At 38.2% G+C, this 21,069-nt stretch overlaps 1 protein-coding gene across 1 annotated transcript; it reads right to left on the reverse strand.

The window, feature by feature from the left end:
- Positions 1–1,861: 1,861 nt before the first annotated feature.
- Positions 1,862–14,572, reverse strand: LOC101475920 (homeobox protein Dlx4a-like). Its single transcript, XM_004570299.3, has 3 exons — positions 13,686–14,572; positions 10,621–10,817; positions 1,862–3,352 (listed from the first exon to the last, which is right to left on the reverse strand). Exons 1-3 carry the CDS (start codon positions 14,020–14,022, stop codon positions 3,110–3,112), a joined length of 777 nt encoding a protein of 258 aa, XP_004570356.1. The 5' UTR covers positions 14,023–14,572; the 3' UTR covers positions 1,862–3,109.
- Between the last annotated feature and the right edge of the window lie 6,497 nt (positions 14,573–21,069).

Below are 21,069 nucleotides of genomic sequence, written 5' to 3' on the forward strand. Positions count from 1 at the left end.
CTTTGACAACCAATCAGAGGTGGACTTACTGGTTTGTTTCAGATCAATATCCTGCTGCATAACCTGCGTGCACTTCAGTTTCAGGGCACAAACTGATGGTCGGACATTTTTCTTCAGGGTTTCTGCTACACAGCAGAATTCATAGTTCCATCAATTACGGAAAGTCATCCAGGCACTAAAGCAGCGAAGCAGCTCGAGACCATCACACTACCACCACCATGCTGACTGTTGCAATGATGTTTTTTTTAATGAAATTCTGTGTTTTACAGCAGATGTAACAGGACTCAAGCTTTCCAGTAAGTGCAGCTTTTCTCTCATCAGTCCACGGAATATTTTGCCCCAAAGTCTTGGGAATCATCAAGACTTTGGTCAGCAGTGTTGTTTCCTTGGATCTCTCCCATGGGTGCCATTTTTGCCGTCTCTTTCTTATTGCAGAATCATGAAAACAGACCTTAACTGGGATAAGTGAGACCTGCAGTTCTTTAGATGTTGTTCTGGGTTCTTTTGTGACCTCCTGGATGAATCACCAATGCGCTCTTGGGACTATTTTGGTCGGCCGGCCACTCCTGCGAAGGTTCAGCACTGTTCCAAGTTTTGTCCATAGTTCATAATGACCATAGTTTACTGGAGTCCAAAAGCCTTAGAAATAGCTTTCCAGCTCCTTCCAGAATGATAGATGACTGGCAGACTTTGTTTCTCAGTCGTTCTTAGGTTTCATCTTCTAGATCGTGGAATGATGAGTTGCTTTATGAAATAGTTTAGCCTTTGTCAGACAGGTTTTATTTAAGAGATTTCTTTATTTAGCATATCTGGCAGTAAATAGTGAGGCTAGTGAAATTAAATTCAGCATTCCAATTTTTTTTTATTAATCTCAGTTAATTAATAATTTAACAGAGAAGGGAAGTTTTTCCACACAGGGCCAGATAAGTTTGTATAGTTTATTTCTCGTCATAAATGAAACTGCTTTTGTATTTATTCATCTTACCTTGTCTAACATTAAAATGTATTTGATGATCTAAAACGTGTGAGAAATATGGAAAAAAACTAAGAAATTAGGGAGTTTATCACGGCACTGTAGGGATTTGCTTTTTCTGGTCCGAAGAAAACATGAAACTCATGTTTTCACGCAAATCTTCAAAAACCGTTCAGCAAATCAATTTGATGCGAAAGGATTAAGCCTCAGTAATCCAGTTTGATGCAATCCACTACTTCCTAGACTTCTCCCTCGAGGGCTGGAGGCAGAAGGATATTCCCTTGACTGACAATTACAGATAATTACAGCGTCAGAGTGAAAGCTTTATTTAACAAGCTGTGTCCTAAATTACCTATAATTGACGTGGTCATTTTATAAAATCATTGACAATGTTTGACGACTCTTTTTGCATTTCCAGATGTTTGCAGGGGTGAAAGACGTGACTTGCTTCTTCTGATTTACGACTTTAAAGAAAATGGCTTTGGGCCACAGGGACGCACAAAGAACTTAAACTGAGGAGGGGATGTGTTATTTTAGCAACAAGTTACTGTTGCCAGAATTCGATATTCTATCAAAGGTGCAAAGACAAATTACATCCACCTACGGATTTAGGTTAAATAAACAAAATCAGCGATAGGTTTGATTTATTTCAGATAACAAAGGCTAACCTAAATCTGCTATTGGCAAACTGATAATTTGGGATTTTAAGAGGTCGTTGAGTTGAAAAAAAAGAAGTTTGGAATTTAAAGTTGAAACTTATGGAGACGGTCTTTGTAATTCATTGGTGAAATAAAATGAAAAGTTCATAAAAATGTAAATCAGCCTATTATTTTCCACCAAACACCCCAATCCCACTAAAGCTTTCTGAGGAAAGAAGTGAACAATGAGTTGAATGGAGAGGAGCATGAAGTCCAATTATTTTAATTTAGTCAATTTTTCACTTATGTGGATTATAAAAATGAAAAAACAGTGAGCCAAAAAAAAAGAAAGAAAGAAAGAAATGAAAGGCTTTTACGAAACACCCTAAAATGACTCTTTATACTGACACTATATACTATATAAGTGCTATTAGTACTTTTTTATATTTGCCTTTTGCACTGGATCCTACACAGAACACAAACACACAAATGTCAGCATCACAAGAACGTTTGTTTTCATCTGTGTTTTAATTTGATCTGTATTTAACATTAAAAAACCAAACTGTTCATTAAAAAATATTTATGAGGACGCCCTCTTTTTACACATGTACCTGCCCGAGTGTAAACCCAAATAAAAGGCAAAGAAAAAAAGAAGCCTCCGGAAAAGTCCGGAAGCAGTGGTGGCATTAGCTTTGAGTTATAGTGTTAACTTGTAGCTTTATCAAAATGTCTTAGCAGGCAGAGCTGCTCTGGAGGCAGAACTAGGCTTTTTTTTTTTAACTTAGGTAAGGTTATTTTAAAAAAAATATATTTAAAGCTAAATTCCTCCTCATACAAATGAAAAGCTGAGTTCTACTGCTACTGTAAAGCTACATTTGACATTTACCATATTTATACTGTAACTGAGACTTCCTGGACCCGTGGTCACCAGTACAAATGCAGTCTCGCTTTAAATTGGAGTCGGATACGCGCAGTTTGATATTAGGCAACTGGCAAAGTAAACACCAAAAACATGACAGTGAAATACTTCAAACAGGTATACACAGTGCTATGGCTTTGTGTAAGTACCGAACACTTACTGCTCAGCCTGGTAGATCTGATGATTCACTCCTCATAGCTGAGTCTCGGAGAAGTTTATCAATATTCATATCTCGCTAGTTATATTTTACAAATGAGACCTGAGCCACTTTGTCGATCCCTTATTCCAAGGCTTATCAGACATCATCAACACACCGCTAACAGCTAATAGTAAATTCAACTCGTCTGAAAATTGTACTGATTGTAGTATTTCTTTCTGTTATAATATTGTGTATTTTACAGCTATTTTAGCAGTTTCCCCTATATCTGTCCACTTTAGTTTTATTGCATAGCTGCTGCTTATATTTTTGCCTCCAGAGTGGCTCAGACTCTAAAAAATGTCCTTGTCTCTTAGAGCTTCAGTTCAGCCTGCCGGAATAATTCCGCAATTTGTCCCGGAAGCGTCGCATCTCCCCGTCTGTCACATCATCTGAGTTCTTGGCATGGGTTCCTGCTGGTGTCCGGGATACCAGTGTCCAAAATTGTTCACATATCCTCCTGAGTGCACCGGTGCACCTTTGGCAGCCATGCTGATATCCCACAAGGAACACGGCGAGGAGGAGGCTGGTGGTGGAGGGGCAAGGTGTTCTCCCTCGGGTCCACAGGGCCCATTCTTCATGATCTTCTTGTATTTAGATCGTTTATTTTGGAACCATATTTTCACCTAGAAAAAGAAAAAGTACAAGAGTTAAGAGTCATACAGGAAACGCTGTGATTGGATTGAGTGATTTATTACAAGATAAAGACCAAAACTATCATAAAGTGACTGTTTTATTTTAAGGTCATGGGCTCAGTAAATAATTTTATTTAAAAGAATTATGCAGCACCGTGTTCTTATTTTGTCCTCTTTTTTTCTTCCTCGAGTTTTTAAAAAATCAGTAACCAACACAACAGTGGGTGAGTCTTTAACCATAAATATACATCTAAAAACACTTTGTTCACAACTAAAATCAAATCAGGTTAAACTCTCATTGCACCCTTGTGGTTGTATACGAATACCAACAAGTCAAGTTGGAGTTTACAACTGTCTTTACCAAGGCACATATAATATGTGCTTTATTAGCATCGTCAACCCAGCAGCCCAAAAGAACTGTACAATCACCTAAAAATCAAGGTGGGTGTTGTCACAATCTCTCCTATAATTTTGCCATTAACCACAAAACTAATCAGTTTTTCCTTGAGTTCAAATGGAGGGTTTTTTTTGCCAAATTTGAAGAAATTCCCTCAATGTGTTGCTAACAGTGGATCACAGTAAAATCTAATCCGATCATCCTTAAGCCTGAGTGAACCCTCCTTCACCACAGTTACTGACAAGAAGAAAAGATTTCGATATAGATGACCTGATAACTGAATCATTATAAAGTCATTGCTATCTAGCACTAACAGCTGTGATGACCAAAGGTAAGTGATGTGCATGAGCAGATTAACATTAGCTTTGGGCTCCTTAAATCTAGGTGCTAGCTTAGGTGCTTCCTCTAAGTTGAACTCAGCGAGGAAGCAGTTTTTCTCTGCACAACTGTTTCTGTTTTTAGTTTTTGGAAACATTAAAAGGTTTAGCACATGTTAGCAATGATACCTAATGATGTAGCGGTGATAATGTGATACCTGCGGCAGGCAAAAACAAAGCAAAACAATAAGGCAGTGTAAGGTTACATAAACCAGGCAACAATAGGCAGCACACGTAAGATGTGCCTATACTTCAATGCGGTACTAACAGAGAGTAAGCTTGGAGTAATATTACAGGGAAACTATAGTTAGCTCCTACAGCTAAAAACACCAGCACATGATAAGGTACTTGAATCACACTGTCACACCCACACTACTCTGCATACAGCTCCTTTAGGGTTTTAAAAACTATCTTGGTGTGACACATAAAGCTGTTTATTGGAACGCCTGCATCTTATAGAACGACGGGTTCAATGGAAACTGATGGTCAGCATATTACCCAATCCTGTGAGTATATTAGCCAGCAGGTTCATACAAAAATATTAATATGTGACTACAGGTATCATATAATTAAAATATCTCAAAGTATTTAGATGAATATCACTTCAATCATTTATCAGTGGTTACAGATGATTTAGTTACGTTGTTAATATAATTGGCATTTCTTTGTTTCCAGCATGCTTGCAAATTGAGCATCAAATTACGCAAATATGCCTGTCGGCCAACCTGTCAGCTTAGCGGGAACGAGTGAATCATGTATAATTGTACAGAGGCAGTGAAGGATACTTTTGTCTGAAATGGGTTTTAACTGTGCTGTAAAGGGGAAAAAACCTGCGCCCATAGCACAGTTCTGGCTAGCAACAAAGGAGAAGAAATATAAAAGAGTGAGCAAAAGAAAAGAAAACACTCTTGGCCCTGAAAGTGTTTTCTTCTCCAGTCCTAGGAATTATTACCCGGGGAGTTTATGGGTATTTATGAAGACTGTTGTGAAGTGGTTTTATGGAAGATATTTTAATCTATAAAAATTCTAATTTCAGAGTGCTGTAATTGATTTGGAATATGTGGAAAAAATTATCCCTTTCCCAGTAATCCCAAAATGTGCAGCTTTCACACCCAGCTTTTGAACTGAAACAGCCAGAAATCATGCCGAGTGAAATTTGACATTTAATTTAAACTCTATTGTTCCAATATATCCACTGACGCCAGTCACCAGCTGTGAAAAGCATAGACTCCATAAATATACGATATAATATATGAAAATTAAAGGCGATAATGCTGCTTTTCAGAAATTAAAACTAATTAAATTGTAAATTATCCACTTTGAATTCTTCAAGCTGCAACATTTAGGAAGGTTTTAAATCATATTAAAGTTCAATTATTAAATTAATATAATATTAATCTTAATATAAAAAGTGATAGTCACACACTGCATTGAATACTATATAATAATCCCCTGCAGTATTACACTGTGGATGAAAACCTGAAGGATTGGAGTGTAGCTTAAGAGGCCAGGAGTCAATCAACAGCATCCTCAGTGAGAGCATGTCATCTGTAATTATTGGTTTCATATTCCAGCAGCAACACGGAGCTGACAGTTTTCTGAGTGTGTGGCTAATGACTCTGACTTTAAGGGAAGACGGTGGCTGAAAGGCAGGCAAAAGACCACTGAGGGACACAGAGTGTGTGTGAAAATTAACAAACTTAATTGTCTGCATATACTAAAGTCCTTGTCAAAAAAGTTTTTTTTGTCCAGATGTCTTCCATTTGGAAGTTGTATAGATGGCGTGTATGTGTGTGTGAGAGAGATGGACAGAGATAGGGAACGTTTCGAGGAAAAACATTAGAACAGTGCTACGTGCCATTTCTCAGCTGCGTTGGGAACATTATTTTTCGATGGAAAGTGGTCAGTCGCTGGCTGGCAGCCTAATGGCATGATCGCTATCTTCAAGTGTGTGCGAGTGTGTGTGTGCGCGTGCATTTACGTGGCCGTGGGTGAATGCGTGCACATAAACTACGTATGTTTTCCATGAGTGTGCCCGTGATCAGAAAAGCGCACCCGTGTACGTGAGGAATGCACAGCAGACGCAGCGGGCCAACACATATAAGCACACAGGCTAGATGCAGCTGACTGTGGGTTTCAGTAGGACTTGTTCTGTGTCTTCTATTAATTATGTCGTAAAGAAGCCTAAAAATATAAAAAGTTGCTTTTTGTTTAAAATTACTGCACATATTTTACCTGCAATTCTCTATATTTACAGCAATACTGGTTAGCCTAGCCTAAAACATCAGAGGTTTTTATGTTTCAAAATCATTTGACCAAGAAAAAGGAGTGGAAAGTAAACAAAATAGAAAGTATTTATTAGAGAAAATGAAAGAAAATAATAAAATTTCAAGGATCGCAGGGTTTTAGTTCTACATGACCAGTACATTAATAATATACATTATTAATATAAGCCAATATTCATCCTCAGTTCCTGATTCAGATAATTTTTCAGTGTATCGTAGTTCGTGCATGACATGATCTGACATATAAGTACAAGGGGAAACAAAGACAATTATTCTAACTGACACAGCAAAAGCTCTTCACTCTTTTCCAGAAAAGTCATTTTTTCCTCCCTAAAAATATAGGGCTTGGGTTTGGGTTAACACTGAGGATGACTTTGACCTCAGAGTGTTAAAACATTGTACCTAATCTAGTTAATCTCTTGGTTTGTTTAATATATTTGTTCCCATCTGTCTATTTACTGGCTAGTTGGACCCGTTTCCATTACTGTTGCCACGTTCCGAAAAATTAAAGTTAAATTTGCTAATAGAACCAAGAATTGGATGAAAAATAAAAATCAAGGTTGAAACGTACAGGCAAGGCAACTCTTGATTAAAGAAGCGGAAGACTGTGTCAAAGCTGAAGGCAGTAAACCTTTTTATTTATGAGTGTCTTGCCCAAATACTTTTGATCCCCTGAAAATAGTGGGCTGTGTATACAAGATGCTGAAGTTCAACAACGCTTAAGTGCAACATTTTTCCCCAACCACATCACCACATCAACTGTACCGTGTACACCAACTGTACTATCAACTGTAAGCTGGATATGAACATTTCACAAAAGGCACCATCATCTTCAACATGTGGCGTTGTGCATAGGGTGTATTTAACGAATGCTGCTTTTTTCGTTCTATTGTGGAATTTCTGAGTGTGTTATAATGGAAACATTTACACATCAGGAACTGGACATTTAAAAAATCCAGATAAAAGGACAAAAAGTAGTGAGTTATTTTGTACCTAGCCTACAGAAATGCAACAAATGTAACAAATGGTATGTGATACTAATAAAAGTAACTTCAGTAACTTTGTGCCGTGTTTCTGAAATGGGAACTCAAAGAAATAAGACTCCCACACGCTAAACATCACAATCCAACATACAAATGTGCTGCCATTCCTCAAACTACCATCACATGTGCTCTCATTGTACTCCACAATCAGCTGAATCATACTGTGTTGATCCGTACAAACTGACTGCCTTTGATCCAAAACACCTTGAAGAACAAGGAGCGAGTTCAAAAATGGTGCTTCTCAATGAGCATACATGTGAGTATGACTTGTAGCAGACCACAATAAAAAAGCAAACCACTATACCACTACAAAAGATGAAGACAAATGAATGGATCATCTCTTACTTCTAGTGTAAACATAGCTGCTGCAGTTAATTCATATGGGATTAGGACAATTCAGCTGATGATCAAATGCTGATGGTTGCTGAGTGTGCACACACATGCAGGCGAGCATGGATCGTATTTCAAATATTCCAAAACAGTGTCATCTAATGTTTCCCCAGTCGGACACCTGCTGTCTATTCAAACCTTTATTCTTCACCTTTTGGACAGGCGCAATGTATCTGTGATTATTCTACACAGAGCCTACAGTGTCATAAGCCCATGGAAGTAAGGCACTGCTATAATTTGTTGTTATAGATTCCTGTTATCCATAAATAACAACGACTCTGCTGACTGACAGAGTTGGCCACTTTGTCTACAGTCTACATGTACCAGTTACTCACAGGGACAATACTTCCTGTTTTCCAGCTCTGCACTGGTTCTCCCAAGAGAAACAAAATGTTTAATAATATCACTGTCAGACTCTGTCGTTGTTGGCTGTGCTTATGTGAAACTTCCACTTTTTCAGTTTTCATTAACTAGAAAATAGCTGAAACCAACTTATTTATCATATTTAAGAAACTACAGACAATGACTGACTCTCCTCTTGGTAAGTCAGTTTGCTTAGTGCAGATGAATTTGGTAGTAAATACATCCTACCATGAGCTACCATGATGGCAAAAACACTAGCTCAACTCAAATAATACATCACTAGTTCAAGCACTTTAACAAGCGTTTGGACATCACAGTGTTAAACTAAGTTTTAATTGTATCAATTATATGAAATTATAAACAAAGTTATTATTACTTTATTTTGAATTGATGAATGAATTACATTAAGTTGGCAATAGAGGTGCAACAAAAGAGACGACACAGCCATGCCTCTTACAGCCTTCTCTTGCACTGAGTCAGTATTACACTAGCTGACAGCAGTGGATCACTGGAGCTAAATATCAACATAAAATTTGTCAGTAATCTGGATTTTCCAGCGTCACTACCTCGTGACTTCTTGGCACCTCTCAAATGAAGTTTTGTGTTGAACAATATCAGGAAAACTGCCCGACAAAGCAAATCAGAATCAGCAATCAGCTTAAATGAGCACATTGCTAATTTAAGCAGGCCCAGTAGTAAACACAGACACTGACAAAATAAAGCAGTTAGTAAAACACGTTCCACTGTTTTTCTTTGTCAGTTACACAGATATAGAGATTTATGGCTGATGAGCCCCAATGAAAAACACAACAGTTTTTCAGTATCATTAAAAAGGATTTATTCAAAGAAAACACGCTGGAATGGAAAGCATCTCTCTGGTCTATGAGTGTGTTTTCTTCATTAGTTCTGTTACGATTATGTCATTTGCATTGGTAAGTTTTAAAAATGTTCATTATGTCTCATAACGAGACCAACCAGGTGTCACACTTTGTTTTTTATCACTTGTCCCATAAAGTTGAGTCTCACAAAAAACACGTGCCTTATAAAGAAATGTGAATCTACCCTCCCCCCCAAAAAAGTAAATAAATAAAATAAGATATATTTGATCCTAAAATGGTCAGTGCCAAATGTATATAGTGCTACATTTTTTGTATTTGTTAAATAAATACTACAAAATCTACCTTTAATCATTAGCAATGTGTTCCACATTGTACTACACAAGCATGCTCCATTCCCCACAATTAGTTTCATGGGGTCCAGTCATAATACTCAAAGCAGTGCATGATGTTAGGTGAAATAATCAGCCTATACACGAATCATTACAACCAACTACACGTTTCTTTGTGGATTCCAACTGTACATAAAATATTTTTGTATTGAATATATAGTTAGGGCTCCTATTTCTAAAGCAGTCCATGTATTTTGCAAAATGTGTAAGTTACTACATTTCGTATTTTGAAGAAAATGCACCTTCATTCACACATTTGCCTGTTTTTCTAACGCTATGATAAAACTGAGGATTGGGGGATTTGATCTGTAACGTAAAGATTCAGAACAGCAGATATCGAAGTGTTGTTGACTGGATAAAAGCTGGATTGCTGCTGGCTAACGTGGTTCAACCTTTATGGACATTTATAAAAAATGTGAATTATAAATAAATGTTAAAATATCCAATTAAATCATTTTTACCTAGACGCCACAACAACACGATGCAGCTTCACAGACAAAACAGCAGCTGTTGGGATTCGTTTGCTGGTGTCTCCACATGTGTATGAGTGCGCACACACATTTCAAAGAGATGCAAAACAGGCAGAAAGTCCCAGTGAACCAATTTTGAACCTGTTCTGGTGACACGTGGAGACAAATCTGCGCAAACGGTTTCCAGCACACTGCTCTGCATTTTCAAATGTTTTCTCCCATCTCATGCATTTGAAGATTTCATGACAGAGTTTATGCCATATTGCACTTATGTTTGGCTACATCAATGTCTAATTTACAGATGAAGGAATGTTGGCATCAGTCGGCATGAATGTACCAGCGCTCGTCTTGTTTGGGCTTAGCAGAGAACAAAGAAAACAATCAGAGGTGTGATTGAGCTCGGTTAAGAAGTAGCTCTAATTTTGTGTCATGCATACTTTGGAAAATAGGGTGAAATTGCAACTCACACCCTCTATTAGAGTCACTTCACACTGGAAATGTTTTCAAATCTTCACATCATAGGCAATAATGTTTTTACCTTAGACAGGTTAATTATATTCCTAAAACGCTTTACACGTATTCTTAAAGTGTCATTCCATCCTGCTCACATTTTAATGCCTAACATATTACGAATGTTCAAATTTAGGGACCGTCTACACTGCTTTATTGTGCATGCTTTGTCCATGTGTGAATAGCTCATACCAACCTGTGTCTGCGTGAGGCCCAGTTTGGCGGCCAGGTCGGCCCTCTCGGGCAAGGCGAGGTACTGGGTTTGCTGGAAGCGCTGGTTGAGAGCCTGTAGCTGCAGGCTGGAGTAGATGGTCCGAGGCTTCCTGATCTTTTTCCCTTTTCCATTGAGCCTCACTTCTCCATTTTCTATCACCGCTGTGGGCTTCTCATGCTCTGCGTTAGAAGGGAGGACAGAAGGACGGTGTTCAGAAAAATGTTAACAGTGGGATTTCAAGCTGGGCTCTTCTATGTCACAAAAAGACTGTAGAAAATCATTTTAACATTTAAATGATTACGAGATATAAAATATTCATGTGTGAACACTGAAAATTGATGTTGGACAAAAAAAGTGGTTTATACTATAATGTTTTTGACATAAATTCTTTTTTAACCATTTATTATATTAGAAATTGTACAAAAAGTATAAATAACACTGAAAAGTATTTTGTGAAAACTGTCCCAACATCTACAATTCAAAGATAAAAAAAGAAATCTCTACGTGTGTTGATTAAAAAATTGGCATTCAAAGATTTTGGATTCAAAATACTAACAACAATTATTAATAAGCTCCCCTCTAAAATTGGATGGTGCTGTTAAAAATGGATATAGCGCAGAAGCAGTAGTTAACTTCACCCAGTACTCAAGGCTAGAAAAATCCAGGAACCTGAAGTAACACTGGAGGAAAATAACCCGCTGATACTGGCTAAAACTACTACAGCTACAGTAAATCAACCCACAGCAGCTCATTTTTACCCAGTGATATTATGTAATGATTAAAGATCAGGTAGCGTCACAACTATGACATGTGCAATGATAGTGAGTGGTGGTCCTTTTCAAACCATGTTGACTTACAGTTATCCAGACATCAAAGCAGCTCAGCTTTTCTTTGTGTTTTTTGTATTTGTGTATTTTTTTCAGGAAAGCTATATTGTGCGTACGTACACCCCCTCTGATCTTTGTTATGACATGAGCTCACAGCTTGCAGTGGCAGGAAAGAACAGTTGTAGAAAAGCCAAGGCCCCACAAGATGCTTGCATTCTGTATCTGAGCTACGCTCTGAGCTGACGCGCAGCAACACCGGGGGACAGAAGCACAGTGGGTGCTTAGAAACGACCTGACAGGGGAAGGTTTCTTTTAGAAAGAAAACGCGCTAGTGTGTAAAACACTTATTAGCTCAATCTGGCTGACACATCCATATATAATAAAACGTATATGTATGTTTTTAAGGTGTGACCCTTGTTCCAAGAAACTGGACATTTCATAAAGGTGACCAAAGTGTCCAAAAAGAACTCCATGTCAACAAGCCCTGCAGAGTCCCTCACAGACCAAGATTTGTACAACACAGTTAACGTGTAAAGTGATGTTTAACTTGTATGTATTGGGTGAGTTAGAGCGTGGTGTAAAACTCCAACAGCAAAAGTCCAAGAAGACAGATTTTGGGTGAGCACCAATGAAAATCTGTCGTATTTATTTGTGTTTTTGTAACTGATCATTTTCCCTGCCACTGATTCCAAATCTGCTTTAAAAATGTATAAACTGCAGTTGCTGTGAAGGATTGTGAAATGGGCCTTGAGCTGATCCATCTGTTCGTCTGTCGATGCGCATTTACAGAAGCAGAATTTATTTAGAAAACCAGTCGAGTAAACCTGATGAAAGTACTGCGTCATGTTCACCTGCGTCATGTTTATGGAGAACTTTTTTTTCTTTTTGAGAAAACATAAAAACATTGTGTACTTTTTCAGAATTTTATTTTCATTTTTAAGCTTTTCTGCCCTTTTTTATGTGTATCTAATACAAGACGCTTGTTTTCTGTCTCTCTGAGAGTCTCTGTCAGCGTTCCTGTCATCTCAATATTTTGTAAACTGGTGAAATAAGTCACCAGATTTTAAGCTGAATATATGCTGAAATGACCGTAAATACTGCATGTGAGGCAAGGACATTTTCAGTATAGACAAAAAAAATAATCCTATGTAAAGATTTAGTTTAAATGAACGTGTTTTTTATGTAATAGTAAATTCTTTAAATAATAATGATGAAAATAAAAATATAAAATTAAGAGCAAATTTTTTTTTTAAAAAGTGAAAATGTGAAAGAAAAGTGATCTGCACTGGGATATTATTTAAAACAAAAGAAACAGTCGTAATCGTCCCGGTATCTGTTAACTGCTCCTGCTGCCAAATTCTGACGAGACGTTTTCATCTTACGTGGAGTTTTATTTTTATTGGCGTTTATTGTTTTTTTCGTAGCTTTAATCTGTCATATTACACAAAATAACTGCACGTCTTTGTCAATGAAGCAAAGACATAAATAAGAATATGAAGTAAATGTATCAGGTTTTTCCCTTTGGGTTGGATTTTAGTTTTGTTACACTTTGAAAAAAAAAAGCTCAAATCTATAAAACACTTTTTTTCGTTTAAAATGACATTTTCGTTTAATTTCGTCCATTTCGTATTTAGTTAATTCTGTTTATTGTGGTAGTGTGATAAGTCAGATCACAGGCTTTGGTGTCTGCTCAGAGGGAAACGTGACGGCTAATATTTGGAGCATGAGGATGAGGCTTTGGGTTTTGGTGGGGAGCGCGGGACACCACAGGGCCTGTGCCGGAGAGTCACACAGTCTGCGCAGGCCTTAAACACATCTCCCGGCCAACCCCAAAATACGCTAAACACAACGCTGTGGCCGACCTGTGTGTGGATCCAATTATTGCGTTCCGCTGCGGCTTATTTTCATGTTTCTGTAGACCCACTTCAAGAATTTTAATGGTCCGAGTTCATCCGCTGTGATTATCCTTATTAGTTTTGCATGTTTTATTCTTTTAATGTCCTCTGTGATTAATTTCAGACTGAATTACTATTAAAAATGACACATCGAACTATTAATAATGTATTTTAGCTTGTTGTCGGATTTATTTATTTATGGCATCTTTCAGCACATTTAAACTGACAAATAAATTAAACTAAAATCCCACGAACATATTTAAAGACCAAAGTGTAGAAACAAGGAAATGAGCAAACATTTATTCATTTCTGTGCGTAAACCTACCCGCATCGTCCAGTCTGGTGTGTCCGAGCGCGCCGCTGTGACCACCGTGCTGATAAGGCAGGTAGGCACCGGGGTGATGCGCGCTCACTGGACTGTGGTAGGGTGGGTATCCCAGCGGGCGACCGTAAGAGGAAGCCCCGGAGGAGAAGGGCCCATCGTGCTGCGAGGGTCCGACAGCGTGCAGTCCGTGGACCGGATAATGGTTGTGGGATAAGCCTGGCGAAGGTTGTTGATGTCCAGGGTGTCCAGGGTAGCTGTGTCCACCGAACTCCAAAAACGCGGATTTGGACGGATCGGACGTTACTAAAGTGTCTGATATGGAGCTCATAGTCATCATTGGGGAGAGGGGCAGCGATGTGCAGGGGAGAGAGGACGACGGGTCGGCTATGACCTACAGATGAGGGTCATGATAAGGCAACTGGTTTAAAAAGAAACAAGAAAAACACCCCACAAGAAAACAGAAGACTTTAAGAAGCAGCTCTTTAAAAACAAAGCGTCTCTGTATTCCCGTGGAGTGACTTTAGGTGGGTCTGCCCTCCGCTACATCCCAGCTGAAAGCTCCACAAACATCACGCTCAGTGTTTAAAAGCATTAAGTCCAACAGTAGAAGACTGGACGAATGGCAGGGAAACACGCAGACCAACAGGGGAAGTCAGCGAACAGAGAAAACAAAACAGGAACTCTTAACCAAGCAGCAGGTTTAATTACGAATATCCTTCGACGTCCTCCTACTCTCGGGCCAAAACAACCAGGTTCCCGCTCGATTCCCCGTTTGTTGTAAAGAGACTCCTGGCAGCGGAGAGAACTGGAGAGTGTTCCGAACCTGAGAGCGCACTGCGCGTCTGCTCTGACCCCCTCTCTGCCTCCATTTGGCACAAGCAGCGCGCTCATTGGCTGCAGGGCTTAACCGTGTCACACAAATCACAACCGGCAGCGGCGGGGCAGCCGGCTCTTCCCGGAGCTTGTGGCGGAGAGAGGGCCTTAAGAATGCCGAAAGAAGCCTTCAAGTTAAGAACGGCCATTAAAACATTTTTCCGCAAGTGTGACAACATGTACAAAAATAAATAAATAAAAAACTGCAGACATATTTTCCTTTCATGAGGTCAACAACTGCTTGGATCACAACAGTTTAACGAAGGCATTTTATTAATACTGACTGACGAGCTTATTTTTGGGTTGATGTGTATTTATTACTGTGAAAACGATTCGCTTCTTTAATCTGCGAGGACGTAAATGTCCTCTGGTGTTTAACGGAATTGGTGCTAAACTTTTTAAAGTACATTGTATTAACAGGAATTTATTGTACAGGATGTTCGAACCCTCTGGCAGAAATAACAATAAAATGTATACATAACCTATTTTAAAGTCATTAGTAATTCTGAGAGCAGCAGACAGATCGCCTCATTAAACTCCTTCCCAAAATAAAATTCTTCCTGTTTGCCAGAAAGCCAAATAAGGCGGATGAGGATGATTGATATTTATAAGATGCTGGCGAAAAGTTGGTGTTTTTAAATGTTTTTATTTTATAATATTTTTTATTAAACACACTGTCAGAGCAAAAAAAAGTTCTCAAGTTATTGCTCTATTTCTTTCATTTTCATTTAAGCAAAACGTTAATGTAGAAACGACACACACACACACACACACACACACACACACACACACACACACACACACACACACACACACACACACACACACTGACTGCGGCCCCACACCTGGAGGACAATCATAACAAACACTGCCCTTCCAGAGAAACTCAAAACTTGTGATTTTGGCAGAGCAGAAGCTCGGACACTGTAATTTCGCTGAAGTCATGGTCATTATGCTCATCTGCGGTGGAAATCCCGGACTGTGGGCATGCTGCTAATTAAACGAAAAGAAAAAAGTAGAATGACGTGAGATAAAGTCAGCAGGATCGTTCGATTGTGATCAAATTTTAAAAAAGGGGGAATTAAGGGTAATAATGGAAATTAAGACCTACTACTGTATCATGACGTATAATCACAAATTCCAGCTGTTTGCAAGCTCTGATACAACATGCTTTTAGGTTTGAATGAAATTTACTGATATATTGAGAATCATCACTGTATTGATTACATTCTCTTATGATGCAGAAATGAAAGGAAGCCCACGAAGTGTCAGTGATGACAGTACTGGTAATAACAGTGATGTGTCAGCTAAGGTATTTTAAGTAGCTGATTACTCAGGTCATTTGGAGCGCTTCTTATTTGTAAAGGCAGGTTTATAGGGCAGGGACATTACAGGAGAACAATGGTCTTTATTGGGGTTCTAAACATTTTGACTTTGCGCTAATCCCAGCTTTACTGAAAAGTTAAATTTAAATAATCATTTTGAAATCATCAAACTATTTATTGTGTGTTGTGTCTCTATTTTGACACTCAGGAGGTGGAGCAGGAACAAATGTTTTCAGATGATCTCAGTTGCACAGATTACTTACTGTACATTCATATGTGTATTATAAACATTTCATTTTTGATGCGGCCCCACTACTCTCTTTGAGTTTGGAGTTAGGCCATATTAAATGATTCCAGAGGAAGTACTTGGATATTTTACAGCACTCATATATGAGAAGTAGATGTTTCGCAACATCTGAGGCTCAACATTTGAAACATTGTGTAAAAATATTATTATTGGTGAGCTGAATAAAGAAAATGGTTTTTCAAAAGTCCAACACTTTTCTAAAGGAATGGGTTTCTACAGGTGTCACATAAATACTGTAAAATGAAGTAAAATGTAAAACATTTCCTACTGAATTTAATATAGACTAAAAAGTAGCATAAAATTAAAATACTCAAGTAAAGAATTAATGTATGTTAAGTAAATTTACTGGGTTACCGCCTGTGTATACTTTCATTTTGCCCTCCCAAAGCCTCTGTCTCCAAGACAACCAACATATTATTGGCAAAAATATAGGTCGTTATCTGAACCTTTAAGTCAGGTTGAAATATTGACTGTTACTGTAACAGGCTGATCAATATGCTGACAATGGCAAACTTTCAGATACGTCTCCATCAGTCTGAAAAACAAAGGCCATTTGTTAAAGCAGTTATTAGACACCTAACAGTCGTGTGAAAGTGTGTGCTAGTACTGGCAGCTTTACACAGTGAGGATGTTGCACACACTGAACTTGGAAACTGGAGCTTTCTAATGTGTTAACATCACAAAACACATATTTTACCTGATCGTTTTCCCAACTTTAATCAAAATTAAGAGAAAGCGACAGTAAAGTGAACCGTAAAAGTTGACTTGAAGTCAAGGCTCCAGGTTTATACTTTGGCTGTGACTTGCCTTCCTCCAAATGTCGACTCATCTGCCTTTTTGTGTGCTTTACACCTTTGTGTATTTAGGGAGATATCAACATAAATGTCTCAAGATAATTAAACAAAACAAAACAAAAAAACAGGATCAGAACAAGATGATTCATTTGGTATAAGCAATGTTTTTAATGTGTCTTTTTTATTTGAATGCCAATACAAATATTAATAAAACAAATCTAATCAAATATATCTGTTCTAAGATAACAATATTTAGATTTCTTTGTAAGTAGCCTTAAAATATAATGAGTATAAGTTGCAAAAACGAGCTTCACCTCGAGCAGCTACTGCAGTAAACACAACAGTGTAGTACATCTGCCAGGTCTCTCTTGAAAATGAGATTTTTTACCTGGATAAATAAAGGACTAATAACAATCATGGGCACATGACATTTTCCTTGCTAAAATATACTTCAGCTGGCTGATAAAACTTAGGTCCTTCTATGGAGTTTAAAATGCTAGAATATCTTGTTTAATACAGTAGATTTACTGACACTGATTCTCTGACGTAACACTTAACAGTTAAAGAACTAGAGAATTAGAACGATACCGATAAAAACAATTGAATTCATTTTCTTTTATTGGAAGTTTTTTGTGATACCAATAAAGTTGGCTGAATTGAATGTGAAACATGAACCAACAAATATCAAATAATGTTGTTAAAAAGCTCCCATTAGAATGAAACTGTACTGTTTTGACAATATAGCCTTTGCCGTGCCAGCTGGAAAACGCAATAATTTGAAGGTACTGCAGACAAATACAGAAAGACAGTAAAGAGGAGGAGGAGAGAATGCATCCAACTGAGAGATGTCTTGGCATGTATCTTTCTCTTTTCTCTTCTACTGCCTCTAGGATCCGGCTTATTATACCAACAGGCTGATATGTGGAGACTTATTACACATCCCAGCCTGTGCTCCAGCTTTCATCTACAGCCAACATTCCTCCCTTCCCTGATTTCACCTCTCCGAGCACCAGGCACACCCACCTTCGCTGTGTCAATGCTGTTATTTAGTCGTACAGTCTTGCTAAGTCGTCAAATTTTCTTTCTTTCTTCTTCTTCTTTTTTCTTTGTAATGCAGACTCAAAGGAAAGGTAATGAGTTGCCAGGACTGGATAGAGGTGCAGTTATCCTTTAAAGTCAGTTGTGCAAGTCTGAAAGATAAAAGTTCTTTTAGTCATCTAGTTGATTTCAGTGGAAGTCTAATGAAAATTTTATCATGTAACCCAAAATTGAGCTATGCTTTATTCTGGCCACACTGTATACTATGAAGTAGATGTGAGATGAATTATAACTGATCTACTCTGCCTGCACCTTTTATTCAACAAATAAGACAGACCGATAACAGCTTTCAAGCACCCACATGGATTTGCTGGCCTGAAGGAAGGTAATTTGTCATCGATTGTCAGGGAGAGATGAGTTGCTGTCCGCCAGACAGACAGAGACTCAAATGAGGCAGCTTGTGGGGACATGAGCAGGTCAGTTTACCCCTTCAGGGAGAAAGAAAATCAAGATGAGTGAGATAAACTGACACTATTTTACTACAGCACATCTTCACATCGAAATACAAAAACTGATTGCTTATGACAGTCTGTGAGTGTTTTCAGATTCACAATACTAATACTTCTGTTGAGAGACTAAAATCAGCAACAAAATCACCACTGGAATATAAAGGGTGGGGTGGAACAAACACATGGCTTTCTTCCTGTGTGAGTAATCAGTTGTAGCCACTTGTGGGCAGCAAAATTTCAAACCAAAAATTTCCATACACTTTCCTCATGAAGTTAATCATTCTGTTTTCCCTGGACTAACATTACTATTCATTTGTAGTTCCAGTCGTCCGTTCACTTTCATTGTAATTGTGGTATGGTCTCCAGCAGCTGCTATAATACTGTAAGGCTTTTGGCATTATCCAAGAGAGGTCAAACATCCCAAAGCACACCACATCATTCAATTCAATTCAATTCAATTCAATTCAATTCAATTCAATTCAATTCAATTCAATTCTTCTTCTTCTAAAATGCCCCTGATCGAGGTACATCTGTTGTTGAAATATGGCTATGTGACAGACAAGTTGTAGAAAAGCTAGAGGCACAGCACAAATGATGATCTAGTTTGAAATGTTGGGTTAAAACTCATGTAAAAGATGTTTACATGAGTGTAGCCCAGTGTTGGAAGTATTTTTCTTTTCAAAATAAGGTTGTCAGTCACTAGGCAGTACAGTCCTCTTGCTGCTTATAGGGTCTACATCACCTTGAGGCGACTGTTGTGATGATTTGACGCAGTATAAATAAAATTACATTGAATCGAATGCTTAGATAAGAACCAAGACTAACTATGTGCTTCCTATTAAGTGTGTACAAGGACAGTGCAAAGATACAAGTGGCATGGATTGTGTTTTTATGAAGAGTGGCTTTTAAAAAAGACTAAGCTTATTTCAGTTCAAGCACATTATTAATATATTTATATATTTAGCCAAATCTCATATTTTTTCAACTGCAAAACAGATGTGCCAAAAATGTTACACAAATGCCATTGTGTGCTGCTGGCATAGTTTGATGTGCTGTAGTGGCTGAGAAGTAGAAATGTAGAAACAGCTAGAACCAAGTTTGTTTCATTACACACTGGCTGTCCCCATTAAGTTGGTTTAAGATGACATCTTACTACCATGTCACTGTTTCAATGAAGAAACCAGAGATTCAATGGCAGAAATGGCTCAGCATATTTCTCATGCCCCCCTATTTCCTGCTTAAGGCATAGACTTCACCAGTTTAAAAATATCCTTCTCTCCTTTAAGTTTTATTTCTTTGAGTCTTTGCAAAATTATTTGTTTTCTTAACATCCACCAGACTAATTCAGAGTTACATTTTTATTTTGAACTTTGAACTTTCTGAATTTGTTTTTGGAAATTTTTAGCAGTTGTGAAGGTCTTTGACCTCTCATCCTAACAAGGCTGAAGAAGTCTATTGGATATTAGATGAAACATCTTACAAACAAGTCTAATTACCTTCTTTTTTAAAGCTCTCAAGATGAGCCGGATCACTGAGAACCCACAAGCATTCTCCACCATTGTCCTCATTTCTACACCGTGCCAAAAAAGTTAAAGGAATAATTTGAAAACACATCAGATCTCAATGGAAAAATGTCATGCTGAATATCCATACTCATACGGAGAGCGTCATGTGTTAGGAATGAAAGGATGTCATGTTGTTTGATGGAAATAAGAATGATCAACCTACAGAGGGCTGAATTCAAAGACAAACCAGAAATCATAGTGAAAAAAAAGTGGCATTCTGGTCTGTTTTGCTGAACTTTCATTGTATCAACTTAAAATGGTACTCCTGACTGTCAGCCCCCACCTGCTTCTAGAGGCATTCAAACCAGTGACCTGATGGAGGCCTATTGTAGCTCCAGCAGTGCTCATCCTGTTCCTCCTTGTACAAAGGAGCAAATACCGGTCTTGCTGGATGTATTCTCCTCCATGCTCTTGATGTCATATGTGATGTCACTGTCATGTGCCATCCTGGAGGAGAATGACTACCTGTGCAAACCTCTGTAGGGTCCAGGTATTTCCCTAATGCTACCAGTGGTGACAGTGATATTAGCAAAATTTAAAACTAGTCAGGAAATGATCAACTACCCAATCTCCTACTTAACTAACCAGATTAATATCCCAGGCGTTGCTTCACTCTGTTTAAGGCTAGGGGGTGGCTGTAGCTCAGGTGGTAGAGCAGGTCATCTACTGATCGGAAGGTTTGTGGTTCGATTCCTGGCTTCCCCTAGTCTGCATGCCAAGTATCCTTGGGCAAGATAGTAACCCCTAATTGCTCTTCAATGCATGCATCGGAGTATGAATGTATGTGAATGCTACTTAGAACAATGTGCTTGTGGGAATGGGTGAATGCACAAGTTGTGTAAAGCGCTTTGAGCTCAGAAGAGTAGAAAAGCGCTATATAAGAACCAGTCCATTTACCATTAAAAAGCATTCCCTTAATCTTTGCGAGCAGTGTTTACTACACTGTAATAACAACTTTTGAGTGTGATTATCT

The sequence above is a fragment of the Maylandia zebra genome, linkage group LG4 (genome assembly GCF_041146795.1).
Source record: "Maylandia zebra isolate NMK-2024a linkage group LG4, Mzebra_GT3a, whole genome shotgun sequence".
Classification (NCBI taxonomy): domain Eukaryota; kingdom Metazoa; phylum Chordata; class Actinopteri; order Cichliformes; family Cichlidae; genus Maylandia; species Maylandia zebra.